The following is an 11558-nucleotide window of genomic DNA, read 5'->3' on the forward strand; positions in this document are numbered from 1 at the left end:
ATCGTCCGATGACTTCCCACCGATCAATCTCATTGTACGATCCCCTGATTAATGATTGGCTTGTATGGCACATGTAAAGACGATTCTACAATCTGATTGTGCGTACATCAGGCCATACACTGGTCAGTTATCTGCCATTTCCTGTGAATCAGCTGAAATTTGTACCCTAGATGGGCCTGCCGGGTTCACCCGGCCCCACAAACATGGAGGGATTGGAAGGAGGTGAATGGACAATGATGGCATCCAATCAGCCGTGGTCACTTCTCTGGTATTCTGACAGCGGCGGGCACTGACTGTCAGACTACAATGGCCGGCTGCCGAGATTCCTCCATCCATGCGGGATTCTGATCTGTGTATGGCCAGCTTTAGCCACTCACAATGCAATCTGATTGGATAATCTCCTTTTAGATTTACCAAACATGTGGACAAACCTAAGTGATCTGCTCGGGTCTTCTACACTCAGACGGGCCCCTTTACTGGCACAGCTAAAGGAGATGATACAATGGGTTTGTATGGTCGGATTAAAGAAGGGGGTGGGCAATGTCAGCTGTTGTGGAACTACAAGTCCCATGAGGCATTGTAAGACTGACAGTTACAGACATGACTCCCACAGGCAAGATGGGAGTTGTAGTTAAAGTACAGCTGGAGGGCCCGGAGTCACTGACCCCTGGATTGAAGTCTGCCGATGTGCCCGACCTATTGACGTGGGCAGTGTATGGGCCTAGACGCAGGGGATGGTCACAACTTGTAGGTAACCTCTGTGTCATCAGTCGGATGTCTCTCTTGTAGGGAGGACGCCGGATGCCCTCGGGCCCTTTTCTCAGAGATCTCTGTTACGGTGCCATGACCCGAGCCTTGGTGGAAAGCCAAGGTACCGGCAGGTAGAGAGCACCCCGTGTACCCCCAAATCCTATATTATCTCTCAGTGCCTGCAGTAATGATGGGCAGCCTTACTAGCCAATAGGAACGCAAGGATTGACAAGTGTGTGAAATGTGTGTTTTATCCCCCTGGGATTTGGGGCCCCCGGAGGTGCTGCTCTGGGTGGGGAACCCTGACGTCTGTAGTTTTCAGGTCCCGCTGAAAGAAAACAATGGCACCAAAGTCTGTCCTCAGGACCTCGGTGTGTGTTCTGGGGGGTGGAGGGGGAACTTCAGAACTTTGCGGCCCTATTTCTGAGTGACGTTTGCTATCTGCTGGGGGCCCATTGGTTGGCTTAATAACAATGTACAGAGAAGTCCTTCTGCTATAATAATGACTGCCCTTCCATTGTCCGGGGAATCATCCTCTACCTGGCCAGCTGTGCCGTAACTACAAATCCCAACATCCTTCTGCCTTTAACTGTCAGTCTTGTAATGCCTCATGGGACTTGTAGTTCTACAACAGCTGGAGGGCCGGAGTTGCCTGTATCCTTGCTCTGTATCCTTGCCAAACCTTGAGCCCTCGTTCACACCTGAACGTTTTGTAGCGCGTTCTACGCTCGACGAACGCTCTACAAAACGCTCAAAAATATAAATCCCATTGTGTTCAATGGTCTTGTTCCCACCTTGGCGTATTTCCGCCCGTCCCTAACGAGCTACAAAACGGCCCACACCTGAAAAGGTACAGGTACTACTTTGGGCCGTTTTGTTGCGCGTTTCCATTGGGATACAGCCAAGTAGCCTTCGGAAACGCGCGACAGACGCGCATATGCAATACGCCTAGGTGTGAACGAGACCTGAATTTCGCCCGATTTCTACTTGCTTTGGCCACAATTCCAGCTGTGGATGGGGATGTTGACCAACTTGAAGGATGCGAGTGGAGAATTGTTGACTGTCAGAGTTGGGGTATTGTGACGGCTGCGGGCACCAGCTGTCAGAGTACAATAGTCTGAAGGGGAAGTCCGAGTCGGAGAAGTCTACATGTGCTCGGCTTGCTATAGGCTGGACTTCACTGTAAGGTGACCGAGTGATGACAGAGCTTTCCTCCTCACTTCTCTGACCTCTGAAATGCGGCTCATCCGTCTGCTTGTTGTTACTGTAATCCATGCACTGTGCTTTCCAGGTGTCTTGACAGTGAGGTCAGAGAGTGAGCTATTCATTTGTTTAGTCATAGGTGATCTCACGACCATTCCGGCTGACCCTTTAGGGCAGCGGGCTCCTGCCATTTTATATTTCATTAATGGCTTTTATGTATGATCCCTGGCCCTGGCTCTAACCCTGGCCCTGGCTCCTGCCCTGGGGGGTGGGGGCTGGGCACTGTATCAGTACATGTCTGATGGGCTTGGACCAATCACTTTAGTGCATTATGAATCTTTGTGGTCAGCAGACATTGCTGGTCTGTCTGTAAGGTGCTCTCTCTCTTTTGATACATTATCTGCTGTGTCTTGTACTGAATGAGGACTTTGTTTCCAGCAGCTTCCATGGCTTGGGCCAGCTGCTATCAATATGTAAAACAATGTAAATCTGGGATTTTCCTTATCCCTGCCCCGTGTACAGAATCCAGAAAATAAAAATGGCCTGGCGCTCTTATTTTTACTAGTGGTAGACAGTTGTGCTCTATGTTTGGGTTGGTGTCATGGAATCTCCTGTACAGATCATATTTTAGTGCTCCTCTCCTTTCCCTTTTCTGTAGATGAAACAATTTACTATTTGATGAGGTTCATGTGAAAAGTTGATGTGAAGGGCCGGCTGTTTTCACTGCGTTACGTAAGATTTTCTAGTGATAAATCTGACGGGTCAATATTTGCTCTCACACAGCTCTGAGTGCCGCTGTGAATGCTGCACATTTTCCCAGAAACCTGCAAGACAAATGTGTTTTTTTCTTTGCTTTGTTTGTGATTGATGGCGATTTATACAATGCAGTGCGTTTACATCTTTGCACCTCGGAAGAATCCAGTCTGTAGGGGACTTCCTCTCCTGCTTAGAAAAGACCGCAAAGAGAAAATAAAGCAGCATTGCGGTACTGAGCAAGCCAGGGGATAAGTACTGCATACGCTTAATAGGAGATTGTATACAAGGCAGGATTATCACATTCCTCTGCTTTTCACACAGCTGGCTACCTGTGATAGGAGGATGGCAGAGCACATAGGCCGTCAGTCCGCAGGAACACCACACATGTCTGCTGCCTTGCTCTCAGAGCAGGATTCCTTCTCGCAGGGCAACCCCTTTGTCATGTGTGTGATTCACCCTTGTAATTGTCAGCATCCTCCTGGTGGAACGAGGAAGAGGCACGCAGGCAGGCGGAGGGAGCAAATGAGAATCTGTCACAGTGAAAGTGCTGAGTATATGCATGTAGCTCGATGGTTGCTGACAGCTCTAGCAACAATTTCCCCAAATTTGATTTTTATTTTGTCTGCAAATTTGTGTATTTTTCTGAAACATCTGGATGTCATGTTTTATATTCAGATATTGGATCTATTCAGATCTGTTGCTTTATACTGGAGATCCATTGGTGAACCCGGCCCCATGTACTCGCACACTGTCAGGTTTAACAGATATTGGATCTATTCAGATCTATTTCTTTATACTGGAGATCTATTGGTGAACCCAGGCGCTATGTACTCACACACGGTCAGGTTTTATATACAGATATTGGATCTATTCAGATCTGTTGCTTTATACTGGAGATCCATTGGTGAACCCGGCCCCATGTACTCGCACACGGTCAGGTTTTATATACAGATATTGGATCTATTCAGATCTATTGCTTTATACTGGAGATCTATTGGTGAACCCGGCCCTATGTACTGACACACGGTCAGGTTTAACAGATATTGGATCTATTCAGATCTATTGCTTTATACTGGAGATCTATTGGTGAACCCAGGCGCTATGTACTCACACCCGGTCAGGTTTTATATACAGATATTGGATCTATTATCTGGAATGATTCAGATCTATTGCTTTATAGTGGAGATCCATTGGAATGCTGTGCGAACTGCGTTTGCCCAGTGTATAGCTGGATGGAAGATTTATAAATCGGCCCCCTGGAGGCACAAAGAATCATTTCACTGTATACGTGTAAACATAAAGGTGGCCATGCACTCTACAACCATCGCTAGACCTTAGTCTTGCGATGGTTGGAAAGTAATTAACAGGCAGGACAGGCAGTTCGTACTCTCGATCATCGCAAGCCCGCCCCCCTGACGGGCGGGCTTCCGATGACCGCAATGCTGAACGGGCAGTGTGCGCGTTCCCGTGCGCAACCCGATCTGCCGCACGGGAACGCAAGGCACAAAAATGCCTGTCGTCCGGTCCGAACAAAATGCTGCAAGCACTTCAATGTACTGCCACGCCCCCTCCGGCCCTATAACATAGTGAGCTGGCCGCAATGCGATGCAGTGCGTTTCCGGCCACAATTGGGCCGGAATGCACTGTCTGGTGTGAACAAGGCCTTAGGCTAGTTATACATTGTTTTGTGGTTGCTATTTTTGTTTAGCTTGGCTGTATTTGGTGTGTGGACGCACTGTAGACTTCAGCTTATATTTTTATGCACTTGGCCCCCAGTGTGTTCCTTTTGAGGAGGAGTGAGCTACGTCCAGCCACAACCTGCACCCAATTATCTACTGTTTTATAGGCTCCAGTATGGAGGCTCTCAAAGATCAGAGTTAGGACCACACTACAAAGGGGCCTTGACGAGGCAGTGCGACTTCCACATATTTTGTAAAAGTTGTGGAACTAAATCCTCTGTTTTGAATTCATTCTGTGAGACATTACGTGCGCTGGGAAATGACTGTGTTTTGTATTGTTGCAAGCCCTTCCGTGTGCACCTTGCTTTTAAGGCTAGTTATAAAAATGATTTGTGGTTGCTGTTTTCGTTTAGATCCTCAAATCATCTCTGAATCAGTGCTGACACTGTCCTTCCTTCTGGAGGGGGGCAGCTTTTGTGCCCCATGGTCCCTGTGTGTGTTGTAAAGTAGCCACCGCTCCAAGCTCACTCCTGTGATGGACTACAATCTCATGTTTTAGTTTAATAATTTGTATTGAGATTGTAGTCCATCACAGGAGTGAGCTTGGAGCGGTGACTACTTTACAACACACACAGGGACCATGGGGCACAAAAGCTGCCCCCCTCCAGAAGGAAGGACAGTGTCAGCACTGATTCAGAGATGATTTGAGGCTCTACAGCCGAGTGATACACAAATAAGATACATTTATGTTAATGGTGAAGGTACTTGAATGTATTTTTAAGATTTAACACCTGAGTTTGGTGTCACTTTAAGCTGGCGGTTTAGACATTTGCAGTGTGCTCAATTAGGTACTGCATTCTTGTGAGGGTACAAGTCACTCCTGACTGGCTTAAGGTGCCCATACACTGCACGATTCTCGTATGAGAATCATGCAGTGTATGGAAGGCGTGCGACCGTTTCTAATGTACGGTCGCACGACTTTTGTATTTCGAGCATGTTGGAAAACCAGCCAAGAATCGTACGTTTTTCGGCTGGTTTTTAACATGATCGAGAGACAATTGCAGAACGGGCCGGTGTGCGCACGCGCACACTGCCCGTTCAGCATTGCAGTCATCGGAAGCTCGCCCCTCAGGAACGGCCCCCCCCACTTTAGTCCTTGGACAAGTAGTTTAAAAAAAAAAGACAATTGGATTTTGCAAATTTGGGGTTTAGCTTCAGTGTAGACACCTTTTTCCCCCAAGATAACTCTTACAGGAGTGAATTTCCCTTGGGGTAGTTTTCCTCTCACTTCCTGTTGTTGCAAGGACAGGAAGTGAGATGAAATCTTTCTAATGAGGATGCAGACAGCAGTAAATACCTCACAGTGACCTAGAAGAAGGTTGGCACCCCTCGTCTGCACGTCTAACAAGCGCCAACTTCCTGTAATGTACGTACAGTACTATGAACCAGACCCAAAAAGGCGGGCACTCCTCATCGGCACTACTGCGGTAGCATTACAACTACCCCTCCTGTACAGTAATAGCCTCTGTTTGTAAGTAGGAGTCGGATGTAAGTTGGATTTATGTAACTCAGGGACTGCCTGTATATGTCAGGGTTGCAGGTAAACGTGTCTGATGACCTGCAGTCCACAGGTCTTTTTGAATAAACTGACTGCAGGTCCTAAGCTGCGGGTACTTTTAAAATGGCCACGTTACTTGTATTTCAGGGCTGGACAAATCCAGCCAGGTAGCCAATACACCTTAAAAATTACAGATGGCTCCCAACTTTTGAGTTTTTTTCTAGTTATAAATGGAGCTGGCTTCTAAAAATAAATAAATGGCTGGTGGATTGGACAGGCTGGCTCCTGAATTCCGTATTCATTTGTCTACCTCCTGATTTATTTTAATCCTGTGCTTCTGAGCATTTGAACAGTTTGCTATCGGTGGCCTGGTTTTCAGTACACGGACTTCAGTGTGTGAAGATGATGTCATTGGCAACAGGAGGTTAATCTGTGCGGAAGCATGATGAGAACATTGGCCTGTAGTTTAGATCTTAGGTTTGGTTGCACGGGGACATTTTTTTTCCTTCTACTGAGAATTTAACTGCTTGTTGACCGTCATCTCACTAGGAGTACTTTGATTTTAGTGCTCTGCAAATGAAGTGACTGCCAATAAGTGGTAAGATCTTTCAGAAGCTAGAGATTAAAATTGGCCTTGCTAAATGCCAATGCTAAACCTAATGCTAAAGAGCGTCCACCACCCGCATTGGCGCAACGATTTTCCAGATGTCAAATCACTCTCCTGGCCAATCTGTCTAACACGTAGGTGACTGCGGTCGGCACATTGCTCAGTCTTTCGACAGCCACACCGCACTGCCCTCGACCGCTTAGGGGTGAACTTAGCCGTTTAGCGCAGTTGACTGCTTTTAAGTCTTCGTTAAGCAGGTGTTGGCAATGGTCAGAACCGCCTGTTAATCACCTCCTTTTCTTCAGCCTTCTACTACCCCAGGTTTCAGTGTAAGATGTTTGAGGTAAGCCTGATGGCTCCGTACAATATTATAAGCGTTAGTGTGCTGTGCAGCATTAAAATGAAGCAAGCATGCGTTAATGTGCGAGAAATATGCAACATGTTTTTTACTTTGATATTTTACTGATTATTTCTGTGGACGCTGCATTTGCTAAAAAAACAGACGTATGAATCGACCCTTAAAGTGTCCACTTTTCCACTTTTCCAGCCCAATTGGGTAACGCCTACTTTATATTTCTTACATGTTCCAATTTGCATTTCATAACTTAAAACAAAATGATTTGATGCTTAAGAGTGTTTTTTTTTTTTTTCTAACTTAAAAATCTAGCCCTGGTGTTTTCTCAAATGTGACTGCAAAAGTGGAACTTATTAGTTACTGGTGTCCTTGGACTCCGCTTTAAAATGATTCGGACTCCTACTTCCTACAGATTTTGGTTTCTGTTAAGTTTCCCTGATATTTTAGGATAGCATGACTCCATATGTGTAATCACTTTTTAACTTCTTGAGCTCCTGGTAAATGAAGTCAGCCTCTGGCTTCTTATGTCTGTAGGATACTATACTAGCTGCTGGTGCTCCTGCCAACTATTGTGCATTACACCTCCTACTGAGTGCGCTCTTAATATTAAATGAAGTCAAAGTACAATGGATTACATTGGGAACCCCTATAATGGTCAAAGCAGGTATGCCGGTCCAGGAACTCGAGTAGACCAATTGAGCCTCTCAATGATGTAAAATAAACTGTAACACTTCAGTATCTGCCAAAACTGCGATATGAGTTTTGTGTAGCTTGCAGCTCGGGGTGTGGGAAGTGTATACTGCAGAGCGCTTAGGCAACCTTACAAAGATAAGCCAGTATCTCTTTCTGCCCTTCATATTTAGGATAATAGATACCCGACTGTGGCAACCTTAGGCCCCATTCACACGTTTTGGGATTCCTGTGGTAGGAACCTATGGATGGACTGCATGTAATCCTATCGCATAAGATTACATGCGGAATTGCCGCTTACAGATGCGGCTGCTGTTACCCGGTCACTAACCTGGTTAAGTTGAGATAAATCAGAGATGGGCACAGGATCAGCTTTTAGTATTAGTACACATCTTGTGCCAGCTGCTCTTGAAGTACTAAGGGAGTGAAATGTACTCTCGGATCACTTCAGTCTCTTCTCCCTATAGTCACTACTCTGTCAATCACCTCTCCCGCAGGTATTCCCCGCTCGTATCTCTATTCCTGTTTTACGGATTGGTGGCACAGGTGGGGGAGGGGGCGGGCACAGCGGGCTCTGGCTCTAGAGAGGCAGGGTTTTACAGGACTTTGTTTCCCACGTTTGTCACGCTTCCTCCTTGATCTTAATTGGGTCCCTGGCCACCCAAGAAAATGCGGAAAAATAGTTAATGTCGCAAATTTGGCAACATGCGTTCCGCTTTTTCCTCCTGAGCATTCTTGCATGCAAAGATGCTGGAAAAACAGATTGGCTTGCCTGCTTTTGGGGCTTGCTATTAGTAATAGCAACACAGGTGCGTTCTGCCTTTGTGCATGCATCGTGAACACGCGCCGAAGTGTGCACGCTTATGCGCGCTTAACGCGTGTTCCTTGATATGCCCTGATGTGAACAGGGCCTTAGAGTGGAGGTCCATTTTAATGAATCATTTATATGCATGATGCTTAGAATTCTTTGTCATTTACTGCCCATTTACGCCACACACGCTTGGCAGAATTTGTAGTGTGGACATATGCAAATGGAATTCTCACCTTTTTAGATAATGTTGATAATAAAAATGACATTACTATTAGACAGGGTTTTAGACAGAGAAGAAGTAGGAAACCCAATGGGTGCCCAATCCTCTGCCATGCTGTAGGTTTAGTTTTCTGGTGGCTGAAGGATTTTACACTGGTCTTGGTTTTAGTACTCACTGTAGAATGAGGGGCGGCTCTTTTCAGGAATTATGAACTTTTAAGCAAATTAAGTGATAGTTCCCTTGTGAACTGATAGTTATATATTGTTTCATGCTAGTAATCGGTCTTTGCTCGTGGGGCTGCAACAACTAATCGATTATGAGAATAGTTGTCAACTATTATCAGTTAGAGATTTTTTAAATCAACCAGTCGATTAGTTGAAATCTGGCAACCTAAACGATTATGAAAATAATAGTTAGCTGCAGCCCTATTTGCTTGTTTTTATTTTTTCAGTATATTCAAAGTAATTAGTGAAGAGGAGCGAGCTAGAACCTTGTTGGATGAAGGCAAGTACTATCCCAGCAGGTTGGCTGCACTAAGTCGAGTTGTTCATAGCCCACAGTAATGAATGCAAAGTATGCAGTAACCATATGGCCTTGTTCACACCAAAAGCGTGTGCGTTCCAGAGCGGTAGCTGCTGGAACGCACCGCGATCGCTGAAAAACTTCCCCTTGCGTTTTCAGGCGAGAGGGGGCGTGACGGTGCATTGTATTCAATGGCACCGCTTCCACGCCCCCCCCCCGCCTGCAGTGCGATCAAACGCCTGGCTAAATTTTGCCGGTGTTTCGTGCCACTTAAAATGCAAAAAATAAGGCTTGCCCTGTTTTTTGCGTTTGCAGTTCGAACGGAACGCTGGCAAAGTTTTGCCACGCGTTTGATCGCACTGCGGGCATGGAAGCGGTGCAATTGAATTCAATGCCCCCTCTCGCCCCAAAACGCAAGGGGAAGTCTCTCAGCGATTGCGTTGCATTCCAGCAGCTACTGCTCTTGAACGCACACACTTTCGGTGTGAACAAGCCCTTAGGCAGGCCTTCTGCTTCCAACAACTGAAGGGTTAACTGTAATTTTTCCACTGCTGCTTTAAAAATGAAATGGACAGTTTGGATTGTTTGGACCGCCTTGTACTGACAACTGAATGAAGAACACTTCCTGTCTTTCTTGTCTTGAGGCTTTGAAAAACTTCAGAACACTAAGACCCTGTTCACACTTGGCATGCCCTGCCTTTGTCTGTGTGCCACACTTCAGCCCATTCATTTCAATGGTCTGCCGCACGTGTAGCAAATGCGATAAAAAAGCTCACGCAGCAGTTTGAGCTGTGAGCTTCACACGTGGGCAAAGACGCATGTTTTATTGGCCACATTTGGGATGCCATTATCAAGTAATCGCACCACAAGCACATTACATGTTTTTTATGCACTGTGTGAATGTGCACATTCATTCAACACACAAGTGTTAATGGGGACTCGAACATTTTTTTAATTCTGTGATGTTCCTGATTAACAACATTTGCTAACTGCTTGGGAACTGTCAGCAATAAGTGCAAGACGTGAGTGTTTGGTTATATTCTGCAGTGCAATTCATTAGTATTGACTTGTGATGAGTAAGCTGTATGAGGGAATGCTTCCCATCTGTTTCTTCTATTAAGGCTGACTCTATTGGCACAGCACGTTTCACAATATTTGATATCTTGTTCCACTTGCTTGAATGCTGAAGCTAGTCTGCTATTAATATGAGCGATAGAGGCATTCTACTACTATACATTTAGGAAAAAAATGGTGCTATCTGTAAATGTTTAACTTTTTTTTAAATGGTTTTCAATTCTTAGGCCCCTTTCACTTAGCGATCTGATCGGGTCCGCCTGTCAGTTTTTCAGCCGGACACGATCAGATGCTTTATGCAAGTCTATGAGCAGCCGTGTGTGAATGGACAGGCATCCATTTACAGCCGGCTAGCCACGCCTAGGTCTGGAAAAACAAACAGATCAGAGATCCGTTTTGACAGACCGGATTTTGCCGGATCTGGGGGTAATCTGAAGTAAACAGACATATGCCCGTTTACTTCCCATTCCCTATAGACACACATGGGGTCCTGCAGTTTGTTTCGATGACATCCGCTCCGTACGGCTGTGATCAGGAGAGGTTCTGTGCCCGGATCCTCTCCTATCTGACATCCGCTCCGTACTGCTGTGATCAGGAGAGGTTCTGTGCCCGGATCCTCTCCCATCTGACATCCGCTCCGTACTGCCGTGATCAGTAGAGGTTCTATGCATGGAGCTGGCTCCTAAAATATCCTGCTGGCTCCTGGGGTCCATATTCATTTGTCTGGATCCGCCCAGCTGCGTGAGTGACAGCTGGCTCTGCCTATCTAGAGGCAGAGCCAGCTGTCCCTGTCACGGCTCTGTGCCGTGACAGGATCGAGAAGTGAGCGAACGCCGGTATGTGTTCGCTCACTTCCCGATCTACTGAGCCAACCTGTGACAGTCTCATGGTCACAGGTCGGCTAGAACTATGAGGTGAGTGAAAAGCACTCACCTCATAGTTCTCCTTTAGGCTAGATTCCCACCTAGGCGTTCAAAATATGCGTGTATGACGCGCGTTTTGCGGTGCATGTTTTAACCGCGATTTGCAGCCCACAAAACGCGCGTCAAACGCGCGTTTACGAGGGCTATCCGGCTGTATCCTAATGGATACGCGCGAAAATACGCCCCAAAGAAGCTCCTGTACTTCTTTGGGCATAGGGCGTTTTTCAGCACGTTCCGACACGCTGAAATATGCCCAAGTGAGAACAATGCCCATAGGAAATAATGGGATTTCACTTGCAGGGCGTTTACAGCGCGTCGATCAGCGCTGTAAAACGCCCAAGTGTGAACCCGGCCTTAATGGCTCTAAAATCATTGCTCTCACTCCGTTTGCGGCAATATGCAACAGGCGC

The 11558-nt window shown here is 46.4% G+C and overlaps 1 protein-coding gene across 1 annotated transcript in view; it reads left to right on the forward strand.

Annotated features, from left to right (window-relative positions):
- Nucleotides 1–10730: 10730 nt before the first annotated feature.
- The window catches only part of STIM2 (stromal interaction molecule 2), an 83249-nt gene continuing 82421 nt past the window's right edge, over nt 10731–11558 (forward strand). The window contains exon 1 of the mRNA XM_018561404.1: nt 10731–10872. Coding sequence (XP_018416906.1) covers nt 10731–10872 — 142 coding nt within the window. The remainder of the gene's footprint in view (nt 10873–11558) is intronic.

This window comes from Nanorana parkeri, unplaced genomic scaffold (assembly GCF_000935625.1).
Source record: "Nanorana parkeri isolate BGI_ZX_2015 unplaced genomic scaffold, ASM93562v1 scaffold522, whole genome shotgun sequence".
Taxonomy (NCBI): Eukaryota; Metazoa; Chordata; class Amphibia; order Anura; family Dicroglossidae; genus Nanorana; species Nanorana parkeri.